This window comes from Sebastes fasciatus, chromosome 18, assembly GCF_043250625.1.
Source record: "Sebastes fasciatus isolate fSebFas1 chromosome 18, fSebFas1.pri, whole genome shotgun sequence".
Classification (NCBI taxonomy): domain Eukaryota; kingdom Metazoa; phylum Chordata; class Actinopteri; order Perciformes; family Sebastidae; genus Sebastes; species Sebastes fasciatus.
In genome coordinates this window covers 5,262,854-5,282,155 of record NC_133812.1, presented here as the reverse complement: position 1 = coordinate 5,282,155, position 19,302 = coordinate 5,262,854, and the positions used below count along the sequence as shown (strand labels likewise).

Sequence of the window (19,302 nt, the reverse complement as noted above, 5' to 3'; positions counted from 1 at the left end):
GTTTTATAATAGCTTATTTTAATCACATGCTCCATTTCTACCTGCTGCAGCTTTAACTCTGTCCACACTCCAGCAGCAGGGGGCGATAGAGCTCCTCAACGCTGCCAGCCTGCCGACATAAAGCCAGAGAAGAAGAAGAGAAGTAGTTGAACTGCCACTGAGAGGACTCTGCGGCCGTTCATCTGAAAAGTTGAGTATAAACTAAATACAAACTGGTTTGTGTAAAACTTCTGTCTCATATTAATGCACGTTGTTATATATGAACTCGTCTGGTTTTATGAAGAGAACCGGAGCAGAGTTTCTCTACTTGTTGTCTGTAGAGACAAACAGAGGAAACAGACCGCCCGGCTTCACATTCAAAAGGATGTTGTCAGTAACGTCAACACAAACCGTGTAACATCCGGTAAACAGTTATAACGTTAGTTATTTAGCCTGGCAGCTATTATTTATTCCTCCAACACAAACTGAGAAGATAATTGTTGTATATCTGAGTCGTTAGTATCTTGTGTGTTACACTTTTGTGTCGCATTTCTTCACCAACAGTTGGGCGAGGCTCCGGCTAATGAACGGAGCACGACTTTAGACAGAGCCACCCTGATAGTTTATATCTTACTGAATGAGGGGAAAATGCCTTAAAACTGTACACATATAGGCCCAGCTGGTAGATATAGTATCAAGGTGACGTGTTCGACTATCCAGATAACACTGCACGTTTTCTCTGGTAGCATGAGTCAAGATAACAGGAAGACAAGAGGCTCATTAAACCTGCAGTAGGAAACAACTTCTTTAGGTTTAGACAACAAAACTACTTAGTTAGGCAGAGGAAAAGTTTGTGGTTTGGCTTAAAATAACTCCAGAAAGTTAAAGTTAAAGTTAAAGTTAAAGTTACTTAAACCTGCAGTAGTCAGTATATTTTTGGCATCATTGGGCAAAAAGTCCATAAAAAGCCTTTCAGTATATTGTAATTCAAGTGTTCTGAGAGAAAACTAGACTTCTGCACCTCCTCGTGGCTCTGTTTTCAGGCTTTAGAAAATCTAGACCTTGATGGGAGACTTTGACCAATCACAGGTCAATTCGGAGAGAGAGTGTTCCTATTGGTTGTGCTCCGGTCATGTGACCGGAACTTGGCGTTCCTTCACCAGATTTCACAATGGTGGCGTCACAAACTTTCTCATTTTACAGCTAAACCGTGCACTACAAGATGATTCTGACAACATCTGAGGAGAGAAATAGTCATTAACGTAACATAATATTGATTCATATTTGAGCAGCGCTGCCTAGTTTGACCGTTTGGTCGGCGTTTGCGAGTGATTGACAGCCGGCTCTCATAGATGGCAGATGGACAGCAGACCTCAGATCAGCTCTTACAGCTTGTTTTCCTTTGAGCTGTAAAATCTTGCAGATGCCGTTAGGAGCACCGGAGGACACAGAGGCACATGATTTTTTTCAGGTTACCTGTTTCATGTACTATTGTCAGTATATAGCGACCGTTTTATAAAAATAACTTTTTTAATCATATTTGCTCCAATCTCACCTACTTCAGCTTTAAAGATCTTCGTTACAAAATTAACCCTGGATCCTACATCTTACTTTAGTTTTTTACCGTGGTATCATATTGAGAATCGTGGGATTTCACTGGTATTGGTATTGACAACTACATTTCTTGTATGGTGACTGACATCCTTAATTAGCTCTATGTTGGCTTGATGAGACAGTATCGTCCCGGTTCAGTTTGTTAGTCTTGTTTTCAGAATAAATCCTGCTTTTCTGAGCTATCAGTATAAAAAAAAAATGCCCTCTGCTTCCTGATGTGGCAAAAAAAAATCAAAAATCAAATGTTTGCCAATATTGGCGAGGTAGCTGCAATAACCTTTGTATTCCCACAGCAGCACCATGAGTCTACGAGAGATCAACGAGAACGTGAAGCTGGCCCGAGAATACGCCTTGCTGGGAAACTACAGCTCGGCCAGCGTCCTCTATCATGGACTACTAGACCAAATCAAGAAGTATGTGTACACCGTCAGGGACAGCAGTTTTCAGCAGAGATGGCAGCAGGTAAATATGGCATTAAAAAAACGTCTCAGGCTAAACTTGGTATCAAAAAAGTCTTCTCTGATGTTCATCTGTGTTTGTTTCTCAGCTGTGGCAAGAAATCAGTGAAGAGAATCGACAAGTTCAGGATATAATGTCGACTCTGGAGAACTTCCAGCTGGACACGACGCCTGCTAAACCAGTAACCAGTAACCTTGATGACTGGGACATAAGGCCCGTGCAAGTGGAACAGAGGTACAGCAGTTTCACATATAACTTCTCAGTTGCAGCTTTCTCATTCATCGCTTTAGTACATTTTCTTTGTTCACTGTAATACCAATTTGGTCCATGTAGTTCACCGTTCACGTTTGCAGTGCACACATTTGTGATCGGGGGTTGTATAAGCTATTCATCTGCCCTCATGTAGTCATATGATTGAGATTAGTAACTGTGAGTCCCTGATGTGAGCCTGTTTAGTTCCTGCTCTGCCCTCCAGAAAGGTGGCCTGTAAACCTCACACTGCCTCTTTGTTCCTTTGTTTTTTTCTCTTTCGCTTTTAACTCTTAAGGTTTATTTCGCCAAGTATATACGTACATGGAATTTGACTCTGGTTTTTATGCAGCTCTCTCAATGTACTTACACAGAATAAAAATAAAGAATACAATAATACAAAGAAAAATCAAATGTATATAAGTCAAGTGTTCGCAAGTTGTTAACAATACAAATAGTGCAAAGAAATAAATACTGGATGGATATATGTGGACTAGATGATTATGTACAGCATGTACATGTGGAGATGTCTATATACTGTATGTACACTGAGTAGGATTTATATTTACAGTGACAGATATGTACATATTATAATATGTACATAAAGTGACATATGATATGTACATATTACAGAAAAATGTGCATTAAAGACTAAATTATAATCTAAAAAGTGCATTAAAGACTGTAAGAATAATAGTCTATAAGAGCCGCAGCGGATATTTGGTGTGAGAGACTTATTGACAGTGTATGACTGATTAAGTGTTCATCAGAATGACGGCTTTAGGGAAGAAACTGTTGTTGTGTCTGGTTGTTTTGGCGTACAGTTTTCTGCAGGGAGAAGCTGGAGCAGGTTGTGTCCAGGGTGTGAACTGTCTGCAGTGACGCTTCCTGCCCGTTTCTTGACTCTCACATATACTGTAGTGTCTCGTACAGTGCGTTGCCTCCAGATAATTCATTAGACTCTATTGATACTGGATATGATATGATAACCCACTTGAATGCTGTTTATTCAGTTAGTTATGGTGTTTTTATTATTTGGTTTTAGGCAGATATTTTATTGTCTTGGTCTTTCTAGTGTTTTTTGGCTTAGTCCCGTCCAAATCAAATTACATTTTATTAGTGCCTTATAGTGATGCATGGGTCAGGGTTTTCATGTGTGTTTTTGTGTTTTTATTATGGCTGTCAAAGTTAACGCGTCAACGCAAATCAGTCAGAACGCTGCTTTGTCACTTTTTGACCCTCACGCCCAAACTTGCGATATTTTCTAGTAAGCTCACCCGAATCCCTTGTTGGTCATCCCGTACAATCACTAGTGCCCTGGCATGAATAAAACCACCACCAAACAGATATCATGAGTCATGTAATAGTTTGGAATGACGTGAAAGGCTGAAGGCTGTTGTCTTCTCTCTCCACAGACATTCCCCGTGTCCCGTCAGGCGGCCAGCCAACCCCTATAAAGACAGCAAACCTCCCAACAACAGGCTGAGCGTGGCTGTGAGGGCCCAGCAGAGGCACTCGCCTCGCGGGGCCAACGGGGACAGAAGCAAACCATCCAAGGGCAAAGAGAAGAAAGAGTCCAAAGAGGGGAGGGAGGCTGCTGGCAAAGGAAAGGATGACAAGGTGAGCAACGTGTTGGTAGTCTCAACACACCACCTTCATATATTCAGAGACAACTATTTGCATTGTTGATTAAACAGTTAGTGTCCCTACAGCCATGCCTAGCCTGTAATTCCAGTTTTTTTTGTCTGGAAGACCCAATGGGTTACATTCAGGGAACAGGGAAGAGCAATAATGTTGTCGGTCTGCCTTCCAGAACAAAGCCGATGTCCAGGAGAAAGAAGTGAAAAGGTTTGACGGGACAGGATTTGATAAAGACCTCGTGGAAGCTCTGGAGAGAGATATCATATCTCAGAATCCAAATGTGAAATGGTACGTGTTCATCAGAACTGTGGGTGTAATTTTGGGTAATGTACTTGTTTGCTGTCTTAGCGGTTCACTCCTGCTTCCTGTCTTTGTAGTAAGTAATATGTCCCAGAGGTGGCTCTGTACTGGACGCTTAGAGACAGTGTTCTTATCTCAGGGGGAGATTGCAAACAGGCCCAGATCAGTCTCAATATTAATGAATGCACACAGAAGGATTCACAAATGTATTTTGTGATTTATATATAAATGACTCTCTCCACAAAAATATTTCTCAATGCACACAAAAATAGTTATTGTTGTGTATAAATGGAAAAAAAATCCACATATAAAAAAAAAAACAAGTTTAACAAAAATATTTCTGCTGCACACACACATATTTTTTGTTTCAAATAAATGTAATAGAAATCCACAAATATATGTATTTCAAAGTATTTGCAGTTTTCATCAAAAACATATTTGGATGTTGTTGCATCTATATTAGGGCTGTCAATTGATTAAAATATTTAACCGCAAATTAGTCACACATTTTTTTTATCTGTACAAAATGTACCTTAAAGGGAGATTTATGTCAAGTATTTAATACTCTTATCTCAGGAACGCCTGCAGGGAATTTCTTCAAATTTGGCACAAACATTTCCCTTGGACTCAAGGATGAACTGATTAGATTTAGTTTGTTGAGGTCGAAGGTCACTGTGACCTCACAAAACATGTTTTTGGCCATACCTCAAGAATTATGACAATTTCACACAAATGTTGAAGTAAATGTTGTAAAATGATGATATTTGGACAGACATGGATGTAAATTGCAACTTGACTGGTTGGTGGAGGCATATAACCGTGAGGCGGTAACTCTAGTTTCTCACTGCAAAGCATCACTACAGCACCACGTCAGTCTCTGTTATGTTTACAACTGCTTCCCTGTGAGATCACGTGAGGTGGCACGTCGCTCCCTCTCCTCACGGTAATCTTAATATCCTGTTCTGTGTGATGCGCCATTATTCTCAAATCTTGTTTGATATTTGAGATCAGAGAGGAACATCTGTGAAGTCTCTCCTTACGTGTATTTGATGCAACCCGATATCAACATCTAAAACTCCTGTAGTCTGAGCCCGGCTTTACAAATCGCAGTTGATTTCACTGTCCTTTTATAAGTATGGCTAAAAGAAAGACACCCATGAAAACATACCATCATGTTAAACACACATTTCAAGGTGCAGACTCTTATAAGATCTGAGTTCTATCAGTAGTAATCTCTGACTCTGATCTGTTTCTTAGGGACAACATTGCAGACTTGGGAGATGCAAAAAAACTCCTGAAAGAAGCAGTCGTGTTGCCGATGTGGATGCCGGCATTTTTCAAAGGCATACGAAGACCATGGAAGGTGCTGATTTAAAGAGATTTTAGTTGTATTTGTTTTGTAATATATATATATTGCTAATATCGATGCCCAGAAACCTTTTTTTTTTTTTTGCTTTAGGGAGTGCTTATGGTGGGACCTCCAGGCACGGGGAAAACACTTTTGGCTAAAGCAGTTGCTACCGAGTGCAGAACCACATTCTTCAACGTGTCCTCGTCTACTCTCACCTCCAAGTACAGAGGGGAGTCTGAGAAGCTAGTTCGCCTTCTCTTTGAAATGGTAAGACTTTACACATGGGATCGGTACCGACGATAACCAAGTAATGTTTTTCTAGGATTATCAAATGTCTCTCTCATCGGATGAGGAAAAACTCCCCCAAAACAAACCCTTTTAACAGGGAAGATAACTGAAAGAAACCTCAAAAAGATTAAGTTTTTCTTGAAAAGTTCAGACAGTGCACTATTTTATTATTATTATTATTTTATTTGTATATTGATACTATATTTTGATCTTGGTTAGGCACGTTTTTACGCTCCCACTACGATCTTCATTGACGAAATTGACTCCATGTGCAGCCGCAGAGGGACTTCAGAGGAACACGAGGCCAGCCGGAGAGTCAAGGCAGAGCTACTGGTGCAGATGGATGGTATGATGCCTATGAGAAGTGGACAATAACACAACCACAACTGTATTTACTACTTATCTTATATTGGCTCTTAGAGATGTTTTAAGTCTAATACCGTTGAAACAAGCCATCATTAGTTTTCTGCAGTATTTCCTACTTCCCAGCAATCTAGATACTAGTGCAGTGCTCGTTCAAAACATGCCTGTTCAGAACGGGCTGAATGCTTGGCCTGTGGTGTTGCTGCTCATACAAACAACTTCACACTCGACACTGCGCTTCCTTGGATCCTGAGCAATACACCTGCCATGACACGGTTGTGTCACACACCCATGTCGTGGTGAAATACACGCTGGTTCACGGCAAAAAAAACACAGTGAAATACACTCTGGTTAACAGCAAATAAACACACGGTGAAATACACTCTGGTTAACAGCAAATAAACACACGGTGAAATACACTCTGGTTAACAGCAAATAAACACACGGTGAAATACACTTTGGTTCACCACACGCTGGTTCACCATCCAGCAGCAAAAGTGAACTGAGCTGCAGTCTGCCCACTGCAGACGACCTGAAGCCCCCGCCGCTGCACAGATCGCCATGTGCTTGTTTATTCAATGTTTATTAATACTGAATGTGTCACATGTTCAAATTTCACCAAATTCGACAAAGCGCTCCCTTGGGTCCCCAGCAATACACCGGCCAAGTGTGAAGTACATTGGATGAACGGTTCTTGAGATATGCAAATAACACAGATTTATAGTTAGATCTGTATGTAAACACATTTTTCCATTATTGTGACTTTTGTGTAGGTGTCGGTGGAGCATCAGAAAACGATGATCCATCAAAGATGGTGATGGTGCTGGCTGCCACCAATTTCCCGTGGGACATCGATGAGGCTCTGAGGAGACGGCTGGAGAAGAGGATCTACATCCCTCTGCCTTCAAGTACGCTCATTTATTTACTGCTTGGCAGTGTAGTCAGGATTTAATGAAAGTGATCGAGTGACCGAAGCTACTGCAGACTAATGTCACCTGTGAGCTTTTACTGATTTAACAACTAAAAAACCGACCGACTACAAAGGTGCAGACAGAAAGACTTCATAATGTCTACATTAAAGCTGCAGTAGGCAGAATGTTTTTGGCATCATTGGGCAAAAATTCCATAATAACCTTTCAGCATATTGTAATTCAAGTGTTCTGAGAGATAACTAGATTTCTGTTCCTCAGCTGATCTCACATGGCAGCCAGGTCACAAACGTTCTCATTTTACAGCTAAACACTACACTACAAGATGTTTCTGAATATTATTTGAGGTGAGAAATAGGCAGAATATTGATTCATATTTGATCAGCGCTGCCTAGTTTTTCAAAGTTCGCAAGTAATTGACAGCTGCTCAGAGACGGCAGCTGGACAGCAGACTCCAGATCAGCTCTTACTGCTTGTTTTCCTCCGGTCTGTGAAATCTTGCAGATGCCGTTAGGAGCACCAGAGGACACGGAGGCACATATTTTTTTTTCAGATTACCTGTCTCATGCTCTACTGTCAGGATATAGTGACCGTTTTATAAAAAAACTTAACTTTCATCAACTTATATCAACTATTAAATTAATCGCCAACTATTGTTGAGTCATTTTTTACGGAAAAAACCCTCAAAATTCTCTGATTCTAGCTTCCTAACTTACTAGCTAACTTTTTTTTTTTTTTTTTTTAACTTTTCTTCTTTTTTCTACCTACTGCTGCTTTAATTACAGCCTTATTAACTACATAATGTGGGCTCATACCGGATTAACCCGCTTGGGAGGCCCTGGGGCCAAAATGAGCTGCCGCGTCCCCACTGACCCCCACATTCTCTGCATTCTGTATCCTGTCACCTTCAAGTACAGCGCACACAGCAGACACACAGGCAGCTTCATTATATTTAGTTCTGAGCACCAATAATCTTATGCTGGAATACGGCCTGGTTAAATTAGGAAAGTGCAACATGTGAGCACCTTATCCACATAAATAATAAGTCTTTAAACTAGATTTTGACCCAGGGCCCCTCTTCAGTGGTGCATATCCCTAAATAAATTCACAGTTGCTGCTATTAGCACAAACCAAATGACAGGCAGTGAAGCTGGGTCTTTCAGGGACCCCAGAGCGGTTGTCTGTGTGGCCCGGTGGGTAGTCCAGCCAACCCTGAGTGGGCCCTTCACACAGTGTTACCTGGTTGGTGTATATGTGGTAGCTAATGCAATGAGCTTCCTGTTGGCTCCACTCACCGTGTCACTCATTCCTGTTTGCAGCCGAAGGGCGAGTGGAGCTGCTCCGGATCAACCTGACTGAGCTGGAGGTGGCCAGCGACGTGGACTTGGACAAGATCGCGGAGCAGATGGAGGGTTACTCAGGAGCCGACATCACCAACGTGTGCAGGTCAGCCGTCTCAGTTGTTTTCCATCCTTCAAACCAGTGTTGGTCTTTCCAGTAGTTTCTGTTTGAACTTTGTGATTAATCGCAAATTAACTGCATATTTTTTTTCTGTTCAAAATGTACCTTAAAGGGAGATTTGTCAAGTATTTAATACTCTTATCAGCATGGGAGTGGGGAAATATGCTGCTTTATGCAAATGTCTGTGTATATTTATTATTGGAAATCAATTAACAACACAAAACAATGACAGATATTGTCCAGAAACCCTCACAGGTACTGCATTTAGCATAAAACAATATGCTCAAATCATAACATGGCAAACTGCAGCCCAACAGGCAACAACAGCTGTCAGTGTGTCAGTGTGCTGTTTTGACTATGACTTGCCCCCAAACTATGTGATTATCATAAAGTGGGCATGTCTGTAAAGGGGAGACTCATGGGTACCCATAGAACCCATTTACATTCACATACCAGGAGGTCAGAGGTCAAGGGACCACTTTGAATATTGCCATGACAGTTTTTCCTCCCCAATATTTAGCAGAACTTTGGAGCGTTATTTAACTTCCTTCGCAACAATCTAGTATGACATGGTTGGTACCGATGAATTCTTTAGGTTTTCCTTACGGTACATGTCTACAGGCTCCGTGCTTTCCACGCTCTCCATTCATTGTCTTTGTAAGCGGCCACGCAATGCATTCTGGTAGCGTGGCGTCACGATTCGAGAGACTAGGCGTCACGACGCCCGCTCCCCATTTGCATAAAGTTGAGGGCTCGTCTACTTTATGCAAATCACGGGCGTCCGACGCGTCTCGCCGCCTCTCGAAACTCCCGAGGATCTTTTAAAATAAACGTTGTCAAGCCAAAATAAAGACAGATTCAGCAACTGCATGGATTAATTCTCGCCTCAAATGTTTTCAGAAACACATTTCAGTGAACTATTTACGTGAAATAAGAAGAAAGTTTCCAAACGAGCCTCCATACTGGTTCCGGTTTGAAAGCTGGGAGCAGCAGCCAACGGCGGGAAAGCGTTCGCCCAATCAGGAGCCGAGTGCCTTGTTTCTATGGACAGCACAACAAGCGTCCAATGTTGGGAAGCGTCGCGTCCCCTTGCGATAAAAAACGCCCCTTTGGACATGTACCATTAGTATCTTCACTCTAGCTTTAAAACTGAGTCTGCTACAACCTCCAAAAGATCGATTGTGTTAAAATTGGTGGCGTTAAAACGATTTTGCGTTAACGCGTTATTGTGTAACTCTAGTTTTATAATTGCCAACAGTAAATTCACTAACAAAAGCAAGGGGCTGGATGGATTATTGTAGGAAGATGGATAATTCATGTGATTCAGAAGCCTCTATTGAAACCTCTGCTGAAAAGTGTTAAAATTAATTTGTCGTTGTGTTACGCCGCAGGGACGCCTCTCTGATGGCCATGAGGCGAAGAATCGAGGGCCTCACGCCAGAGGAGATCCGGAACATATCACGGGACGAGATGCACATGCCCACCACCATGGAGGACTTTGAGTCCGCTCTGAAAAAAGTGTCCAAATCTGTGTCTGCATCCGACCTGGAGAAGTATGAAAAGTGGATCGAAGAGTTTGGGTCCTGCTGAAGAAAACCCTCCCAGCATCCGAGTCGTTCGGATCCAAACGTGTTACTATTGTTGTGGGGTAATGGTGAGTTCTATCGTTGACTGTGTGCGGCAGGTTGTGTATTTTTCTGAATCATTCAGGTGATATTGAAGAGTAGCTTTATACTTGAGTAAATATGTGCACTTAAAAAACGGTGCCTCTTCCTATTGTACATTATGTTAATGTTACGCTAAAGTCTTAAGCTAAAAAGGGTCAACTTCATGTGTGAAAATAGTTGATAATTCTCGCAAATTATGACATTTGTCACTTGTTTTAATGATCCTGAAATCAACATGTAAGACAAATTCAGCTGTAGCTGCAACACACTGACAGAATAATTCACTTCCAGACATGTTTTACTGCTACTTTGCCTTCCCAAGTGTCATAATATTTGCTTTGTATCTGACCGTGAGATACTAAGCCAATCAAATGTTATTCCTGTTATGTTTTTCCTTTTTATAATGCACTTGATTTTATGTGTGTAAACTATGTGGTTCTTTCACATTTTGGAGAAAACACTAACAAGATATTTCTATAAATAAAGTTAATGATTATAATATATATATTAACATGGTCTAGTTTATTTATTAAGCGATATGTCTGCTGGGGGAACGACTACTACACTCAGAGGACATGCTGAAACATTCACTTTCACTTCTGACGGTGGCTGAACTACTGTTGAACCAGAGATGTCTGTACATTATCCCTTATTTATTCCAGGGACATACATGGACTTGGACTTACATGAGGGGGTCTCCAGGATATTCTCTATCTTGTAAGGGGTCCTTGGCTGAAAAAAGGATTGAGAACCTGTCCTGAACATATTACAGTCAAGGAACGTGTCTGTAGCGCGGACATCAAACTTTAAGTCAGGAGATGGAAGCATGCGAGACATCCCAGTGGATGTAACTACTGTATGCCTGAGTAATGTTGTGCACTGTGAGTGTTCTGTTCTTATTGAGGCTTTCTGCTCGGTCATCAGATACCTGTTCAGTGTTCAGTGTGCTCCCTCAGCCTGCACAACCACAATAATCACACAAGACGAAGCCTTGATGGTCATAAGGAAAGCGTTTAATCAGCAGGATTTTAGACCCAAACACACAGTCCAGCTGTAATTCATACAATGTATGCACACAAATGTCTCAAAATAGTAACACATGGGTCTACCACCATTTAATCAAAGAGCAAATCAAAATATAGTTTCGTTGTTTTATTCTTCAGCAAGACATCTGAATTCATGCCCGACGTATCGTTCGCCTTACAGGCTAATAAAGTGACCTCTACAGCACGATGTCGTAACGACTTAATTTGGAATTTGAGGCTGAACCCGATACAGGTTTGAGTCGTCATGCAGCTTCTTAGTTTTAATGTATAACTTGCTGATAGAACAGCAGACTGCATTCACTAGCTAGACTACACATGCACCTTTTGCTAACGCAGTACATCATGCACTCTGCAGATTAACTGAACCCCGGGGAGACAAAATCACCTCATGTGTTCTGAGGTACACCAGCTACGGAAGACTATTAGGGCCAAGAAAAAGGGGGAAATTTTTTTTTTTTTTAAATTTGCATTTTGAGAATAAAGTCGAAATGTCAAGTAGTGCCAAGCATAAGAAAATATGAACCTGTTTTTTTTCCATTTTGAGAATAGTCGAAATGTTGAGAATAAAGTTGTAATACCATTTCAAAACTAAAGTTGAAATGTTAAGAAAAAACATTTTGACTTCGAAATAACATTCGAGAATAAAGGCGATATGTTGAGAATAAAATCGAAATGTTGACTAAACACGGAGTGTCGAGAATAAACATCAAATTTTTTAGAATTAATCAAACTAGTGTTAGCGCATATACTGAAATTTTGACTTTATTCTTGAAATGCAAAATAATAATAAAACTCTTCCTTCTCATTTGTTCCCCTTATTCCTGGCCCTAATACTCACATAACATCACAGAACACAAAAACCATGTTGAAACACTTGCTGAGTTTTGGATTAATTAAACCCACATTTTGGGCCGATAAGCGGCCTCGTGCACACCTGCCTGGTCCCCTCACACACACACAGCCTAGTGAAACATTGGGAGTGATACCCGGATGGTTTATCATTAAGTCATTCTTGCCCATAAATCATGATGAGATTTACCACAAAAAAAAAAAGAAAAAACATCCATGCAGGGTCAAGTCCAGTTTTCACTCAAAAAGTCAAAACTTAAGTGCAGATTCTTTCCTTTAACAATAATTTACACATTGAATTTGTGGTCATGTCTTATGCACACACTGTATGTGACATCAGTCCAGGCTCAGCACAGACGATCTGAACAAGCTCACTTACATTCTCCATTTTTAGTAACAGGAAACCACACAAAATCAATCAAAGAAAATCTATTATAACCCCCCCCTTCACCGATAGAGATAGTCACCGAGGCACTGTGAATAAAGACAATCACTAAATGAGCCTCAACAGTGGAAAGCAGGCCTTAAAGGGAGGTGTTTCTTTCAGTAGTGACATTCAGTTTAAAGAAGTGTGGGAGTCAATGTGCAGACAAGATTTGTAATTTCCAGACAGTGATCTGCATCTTTTAGATTTAGTATTACCTTACTCCGTCAGAGCTATATCTGTAACAACAGATTCAATTATAGTGGCTTTAGTTATTATTATTCTTTATCTTGCCTTAAAGGATGACAGACAGGAGACATTGCCTGCCTCATATTACATCATATATGGAATTAACTCATTATTTGCGGCCTTAGTTTTCTTCACATTCAGCAGTGGGGTGTAACGTTGGAGAGAACGCATAGCATGACAACAAAGTGTGACCTGTACAGAAGTGCTACATATAGAAAGTCTCTTTAGTGAACATAAAGTCATTGGATGCAGCCCCTAACGTGTTCAGTTTGTTCATATTCATTTGTTAAACCTACAGTAGGTATATCTGTTTGTCTTCGGTGTCCTCGAAGCCCTCTGAGGATCTCTCGTCTATGTTGGCTTAAAGGAATAGTTCCACATTTTAGGAAATGCGCTCATTTCCTTTTCTTGCCTAGGGTTGGATGCAAGGATCGAAAGCACTGGCTTCCTGGAGTCTCTGCTGGTTGCTATAGAACTATTCCTTTAAGTTCAAAGCCTTCAACGATATATATACAATTTGGAGGGTTACGCCGCGTTGCTATGGTGTGTTTTGGAAGTGGGTGAAACAAAAGTACTCAATTGGATAATTTCTAGTGAAAAAGTAACTTGTTACTTTAAAAAGCAAGTAACAAACTACAGTCATTAGTGACTTGCTAAAAGTGGCTTTCTATAAACTCTGTCTGGCCAATCACAGGAGCAACGAGTTTGAGCTGACTGCACAAACACAGGTTAACACACTGCTAGCTTACAGGTTAACACGCTGCTAGCTTACAGGTTAGCACGCTGCTAGCTTACAGGTTAGCACACTGTTAGCTTACAGGTTAGCACACTGCTAGCTTACAGGTTAGCACACTGCTAGCTTACAGGTTAACACACTGCTAGCTTACAGGTTAGCACACTGTTAGCTTACAGGTTAGCACACTGCTAGCTTACAGGTTAGCACACTGCTAGCTTACAGGTTAGCACACTGCTAGCTTACAGGTTAGCACACTGTTAGCTTACAGGTTAACACACTGCTAGCTTACAGGTTAACACACTGTTAGCTTACAGGTTAGCACACTGTTAGCTTACAGGTTAACACACTGTTAGCTTACAGGTTAACACACTGTTAGCTTACAGGTTAGCACACTGTTAGCTTACAGGTTAGCACACTGTTAGCTTACAGGTTAACACACTGCTAGCTTACAGGTTAACACACTGTTAGCTTACAGGTTAGCACACTGTTAGCTTACAGGTTAGCACACTGTTAGCTTACAGGTTAGCACACTGCTAGCTTACAGGTTAACACACTGTTAGCTTACAGGTTAGCACACTGTTAGCTTACAGGTTAGCACACTGTTAGCTTACAGGTTAACACACTGCTAGCTTACAGGTTAGCACACTGTTAGCTTACAGGTTAGCACACTGCTAGCTTACAGGTTAGCACACTGTTAGCTTACAGGTTAGCACACTGTTAGCTTACAAACAGTCCAACCTGAGAGAGTGAAATCTGATCTGGCACCTCTCAGTGCCTTCACAGCTGACATCAATCATTCTCTCGTTTCCACTTTGATCACCTGACTAAATTTGAGGTGGACTAGAGTGAAACCAACTAATTGAGTTGAGTCAGTTTGATGGCTTTAAAGCATCTCCTGCTCCAGGGTGAATGTGCTTAGAGGGTTCGCTGAGGTGAAAAACAAAACCAGCTGGTTCACAAATCTGAATAGAAACTAGGCCATGCTGAAAAAAGCAACACAGTAACCAAGGTTCAAGAACAAATAGGAACAAACTGAAAAATAAAAGAAGCGGGCCAAGTCAGTCCTCATTCAAGGCTTCTTCTCTTCTTCTTCTTCTTCTGCCTCTAATTCTATGCTCTCAAGCAGAGTGTGCTTCTCATCCTCCGGCATCAGAGTGACGGGGTTTAGGTGGAAAATGTGCCTGTAAACAATAAAAAAGTTCAGCATTTTGAAGAGAATCAGGTAAGCCACTGATGACATGGTTAAGTCCAGCAGATGATTTGTTCACTCATAAATTCCCATGAAACAAACTCACTTGTGTTCGCAGGTTGGGAAGAACATGTCCAAGATCTTGACGATGACTGCCGATCCGACAACGCCGATCACCACCACCCACATGACAAGGAAGAACAGAGGCAGCGACTCGGAGCTGAAGCGCCTCAGACGCTCCCTCACTTCCTCCACCCACTGACACATGGCCTGAGGAGAGGACGGACATGGAGACGTGAGCATCTCCTGCTGGTACAAGGTACTACAAATTATAGCAATGTGTCTGAGCGACGTGCACACGCGAAGGCTAGACAACAAACCAGTATGACTGAGAGTTAATGGGGAGATTGTGTGTCATAATCCGGCTTTCTCACTGGAATTTATCGTGTCACGTTAGCTAGTTTGAGATGACAGATGTCTACAAAAGTGTGGTGTGTGGTACGCTAAAAAAACTTTTGGAAATGCGAGAACGTGGACGCAGAAATTCACCTCTAAACTCAACTCCAGGGTCTGAAAAGTGAAGCCAATTCTGAAGTGCCTTAAACCTGCATTCTCTCTAACAGCCAGCAGGGGGCGACTCCTCTGGTTGCTAAAAGAAGTCTGATTGTATAGAAGTCTATGAGAAAATGAGCCTACTTCTCACTTGATTTATTACCTCAGTAAACATTGTAAACATGAGTTTATGGTCTCAATCGCTAGTTTCAAGTCTTCTTCAATACAGCATGATGTTCATTTAGTAAATGATGGTCCCATTTAAAGTCAAATAGACCATAAAGCAGGGGATGCTTCAGGGCCACAGCTGTATGTCCGAGGCTTAACCTTGCACAGCATCTGGATTCTCGCGATGTCATGAGATCACACGAGAATCAAATGTCGCACGAAAATCCATCTCGTCAGGCTTCAAGTATTGCATTTCTATCCAGCACATCACTCTCCATTCCCAGTTTGTTTCTAGAGACTCTGCTTTCTGTCATAAACCACGCCCGCATGAAATGGGTACACACCTCTGAGGCAGCACATACTGTATGTCATCAACTAGGTCTAGCATCAGACTTGACTTACAGAGTAAGATGATATGACTTCTTTGGGCGGGGTTTCCATCTGAATCTGATCCGGCTGGCTCAGCTCTCTGAGATCAATGTCATTATCGTATCTGTCTTCGTACAGCAGGTCGGGGTCCATACGAAGTGGAGTCTCGGGGAGCTTTCCTGGGGCTGCGATCTCCTCCTGGGTGGTCTCTGTGTGCTTCAGGGGGTACTGGCTGGTGGTCTGGGACATCAGCTGTTCTTCATCTGATTTAAAAAGGAGGGAAAGTTAAGAATAGACTCTAAACTGGGCTGCTACAGAGTATCTGCATGATAATAATAATAATAACAATAATGAGGAGGATCTGAAAAAGCACCATGTTTTCCTACCTTTTCTAGGATTCGGTGGATCTGTGACGACAACGTCGTTCTCCCTGGGAACCCTGAAGATCTCGCTGTGTCCGATGGGGTAGATGTTGGTAAACTGAGCCAGCTTCTGGAAATCTGGGCTCATCAGTATTTTCACCTCACACATGTCAGGCTGCTGAACCTAAACGATACAAAGGGTGTGAAACTGTATCCAAACACTACTCCAAATCATGTTTTACACAGGGTATTACTGTATTTGATCAGTTCTGAAAAGATTTTATGATATTGTAAGTAGGGCTGGCAAATTTGTTTTAACGCCACTAATTTCCTTAAAGCAGTAACGCAATCGATCTTACGGAGGTTGTACCGGGCTCTTTAAAGCTGGAGTGGAGATACTGGCATCATATGAAACTACAAAAATTCAGGAATCCATTAGTACCAACCATGTCATACTAGCTTGTCACGAATGAGGTTAAAGAACGCTCCAAACTTGCGCTAAATTTTGGCAAAGAAAAACTGGCACGGCCATTTTCAAAGGGGTCCCTTGACCTCTGACCTCAAGATATGTGAATGAAAATGGGTTCTATGGGTACCCACGAGTCTCCCCTTTACAGACATGCCCACTTTATGATGATAATCACATGCAGTTTTGGGGCATTTATGCTAATTTTTATGGTTTCTGGACAATATTTGTCATTGTTTTGTGTTGATTTCCAATAATAAATATATACATACATTTCCATAAAACAAGCAAATTTGTCCACTTGATAAGAGTATTAAATACTTGACAAATCTCCTTTTAAGATACAATTTGAACAGACAAACAAGGTTCTGTGGGTATATTTACCTCTTTGCCCTCCATCTCTATCACTTCACTGAACACCTGCAGAGCCACCACCTCCTCCGAGTCGCTGTACAGCCGGTTCTGGCTCACCATCACCCGGGTGACAGTGGACACCAAGTCCCCAGACTCAAACGCACTGCTTCCATTGATGCTGTCTACTGGAAAGATTCATTGTATACGCTTATTACACTTGTCCAAACACATTACATTTTAACTTTCAAGGATGTTCCTACGCCATTAGCTGATGAATCCATCAGTTAAAAAAAAAAAAAATTATATATATATATATATAAATAATGAAAAATCTAAACTATTTCATATCAATGTAAATTGAATACATTTGACAATTTGAAGACATCATTTCTGATATTAGCTGCCACCCTCGTCAGGTGCTATCTATCCATCTATCAGTGCGACAGATAGAGTTGAAGAATCTTGTTTGATAAAGACGTGTGTGGCCGAACAAACTAAGGAGAAAGATGAACAAAAAATGTTTAACAGAAAAAGAAAGTAGGTAGGTGTTACTGAGGGGCCACAGAAACCCATCATTGATTCATGTGTTGACTGCCTTTGCAATTTGACATCTATATTTTAAAGTAATCACAACAGCATGATATGAAGAAAAGAAAGCAAAGCAACCACGCAGAATATTTCATTTTGCAATTCATACTGTGCAATATCACTTTCCACTTGTGCAATTTTGTTAATAGTCTGTTTATTGTCAATACTGTATATACTGCTCCTATTTTTATACTTCTTTCTATTTAAATGGTTCATATTTTGTTACACTTTGTTTAGCTCTTTTTTTACTGTGTTAGCTGATGCATCTTGTTTTTTGCACTATCCCCTTTGCTGCTGTACACTGCACATCTCCCCACTGCGGGACTAATAAAGGAATATCTGATCTTGTCTTATCTCAGGTTCTAACATGTACTCTCTCTTCTGGTTTGTGTTATTATGGTTTATATACTGGGATTGTTCATAAGAAGTGATGTGAGGTTAAACTCACAGAGAAGAGCTTGACAGTTGAACCTGGTGACCCCTGACAGCTCTACCGGGATGTCATTGACCAGCACCTGCTCCTCGCCCACCGAGATGTTAAGATTGATCTGAAAGAAGAGATAATAACAGCATGAAGGCTGACTGCGTCTTCCTTTAGTCAGTTCTCTTATGACGTCACGGCTCCGTGCATGAAGTATAATCATCCCGTTAGCTACCTGCAGGTTGTTGGACTCCTGGAGCTGCGTATCCACTAAGGACCCCGCTGTCACGTTAATCAGGATGTTCTCCTGCAGACGAGATCATTAGAAAGAGAGGAAAACATGAGCAGACGTGAGGTTAGCAACAACACAACGGTAGCGCTAAGCTAACGCTAAGCTAACATCAACATCACCAGCTCCATAGTTACTGTCGCTGACATCTTTACCGTGTTCATTTGCCTCGGCGACGATTCTGCGCACGTTACTGAGGCAAACAGAAGACATACGACACCGACCGCTACAGTTAGACCTGTCGTTTCCATGGTGAGTGAACAGCTAACAGGTAACTAACTAAAGCTACAACAACAACATTGAGCTAGACGTGTGAACTGCGCATGCGCGGGGGATTTCACATTGAAACTAGTGATGGGAATTAAGGTTCTTTTTAGTGAGCCGGTTCATTTGGCTCAGCTCACCAAGAAGAGCCGGCTCTTTCAGGCTCCCAAAAGGCTCTTCGTTTTAACACTTCTGCCTTTTATAATTCAGCCAAATTTAGCGCTGTTTTGACCTATGATTAGTATGTGTGCACATATCTTACTTAAATTATTCTATATAATAAACCCTATAATTTTCCAGAACACCATAATTTTACATGCTGCTTCGTTTCCGACTGTCACTCATCTTGTCTGCTATTCACGCACCGCACTCCTCTCTCTCTCTTTCTCTCCTCCTCTCGCTCCTGCTCTGTACCTGTAGACCGCGCGGAGAAGATCGTCCTATCATTCTGCCTTGAATTAAGTAAAGAAAAAAAAAAAAACGGCTCTCGGAAAGGAGCCGGCTCCCATCGTTCACTTAATTTAATTTTTAACAGTCTCTTCTGTACTTTTTTAATAGTCATGTATCACAGTTGTTACCCTGCACTATATTCAGTTTTAACAGTTTTCTTCATCTCCTTGTATTTTTATATCTGGTATATTTTTTTGTACTTTGTATTTTGCACTACTAAAAACA

General features: G+C 41.3%; 2 protein-coding genes across 4 annotated transcripts; one reads left to right on the top strand and one right to left on the bottom strand.

The window, feature by feature from the left end:
• The first annotated feature begins 34 nt into the window (after positions 1–34).
• katna1 (katanin p60 (ATPase containing) subunit A 1) lies at positions 35–12,139 on the top strand. 2 transcript variants are annotated; one of them, XM_074616101.1, is made up of 11 exons: positions 35–189; positions 1,887–2,055; positions 2,141–2,286; positions 3,717–3,921; positions 4,115–4,230; positions 5,500–5,605; positions 5,702–5,860; positions 6,101–6,227; positions 7,018–7,152; positions 8,493–8,619; positions 10,026–12,139. In XM_074616101.1, the coding sequence occupies exons 2-11, from the start codon at positions 1,894–1,896 to the stop codon at positions 10,222–10,224; spliced, it is 1,482 nt and encodes a 493-aa protein (XP_074472202.1). In that variant the 5' UTR covers positions 35–189; positions 1,887–1,893; the 3' UTR covers positions 10,225–12,139. The 2 variants fall into 2 exon arrangements, with proteins under 2 accessions (XP_074472202.1, XP_074472203.1); XM_074616102.1 differs by having other exon boundaries at positions 44–189; positions 1,890–2,055.
• On the bottom strand, positions 11,293–18,690 carry ginm1 (glycoprotein integral membrane 1). 2 transcript variants are annotated; one of them, XM_074616106.1, is made up of 8 exons: positions 18,519–18,690; positions 18,310–18,381; positions 18,102–18,201; positions 17,096–17,250; positions 16,270–16,429; positions 15,917–16,146; positions 14,901–15,064; positions 11,293–14,786 (listed from the first exon to the last, which is right to left on the bottom strand). In XM_074616106.1, exons 1-8 carry the CDS (start codon positions 18,612–18,614, stop codon positions 14,675–14,677), a joined length of 1,089 nt encoding a protein of 362 aa, XP_074472207.1. In that variant the 5' UTR covers positions 18,615–18,690; the 3' UTR covers positions 11,293–14,674. The 2 variants fall into 2 exon arrangements, with proteins under 2 accessions (XP_074472207.1, XP_074472210.1); XM_074616109.1 differs by having other exon boundaries at positions 17,096–17,247.
• Positions 18,691–19,302: the final 612 nt, after the last annotated feature.

What these genes read in the sequence shown, in the direction of transcription:
- katna1 (XM_074616101.1), top strand. Translation starts at nt 1,894, where the DNA reads ATGAGTCTACGAGAGATCAACGAGAACGTGAAGCTGGCCCGAGAATAC. An exon ending in CTACATCCCTCTGCCTTCAA is followed by an intron (nt 7,153 to 8,492) that starts GTACGCTCATTT and finishes TCCTGTTTGCAG; the next exon opens with CCGAAGGGCGAGTGGAGCTG. An exon ending in GACATCACCAACGTGTGCAG is followed by an intron (nt 8,620 to 10,025) that starts GTCAGCCGTCTC and finishes GTTACGCCGCAG; the next exon opens with GGACGCCTCTCTGATGGCCA.
- ginm1 (XM_074616106.1), bottom strand. Translation starts at nt 18,614, where the DNA reads ATGGAAACGACAGGTCTAACTGTAGCGGTCGGTGTCGTATGTCTTCTG. An exon ending in AGGAGTCCAACAACCTGCAG is followed by an intron (nt 18,202 to 18,309) that starts GTAGCTAACGGG and finishes CTCTTCTTTCAG; the next exon opens with ATCAATCTTAACATCTCGGT. An exon ending in AAGTCATATCATCTTACTCT is followed by an intron (nt 15,065 to 15,916) that starts GTAAGTCAAGTC and finishes TCCTCTCCTCAG; the next exon opens with GCCATGTGTCAGTGGGTGGA.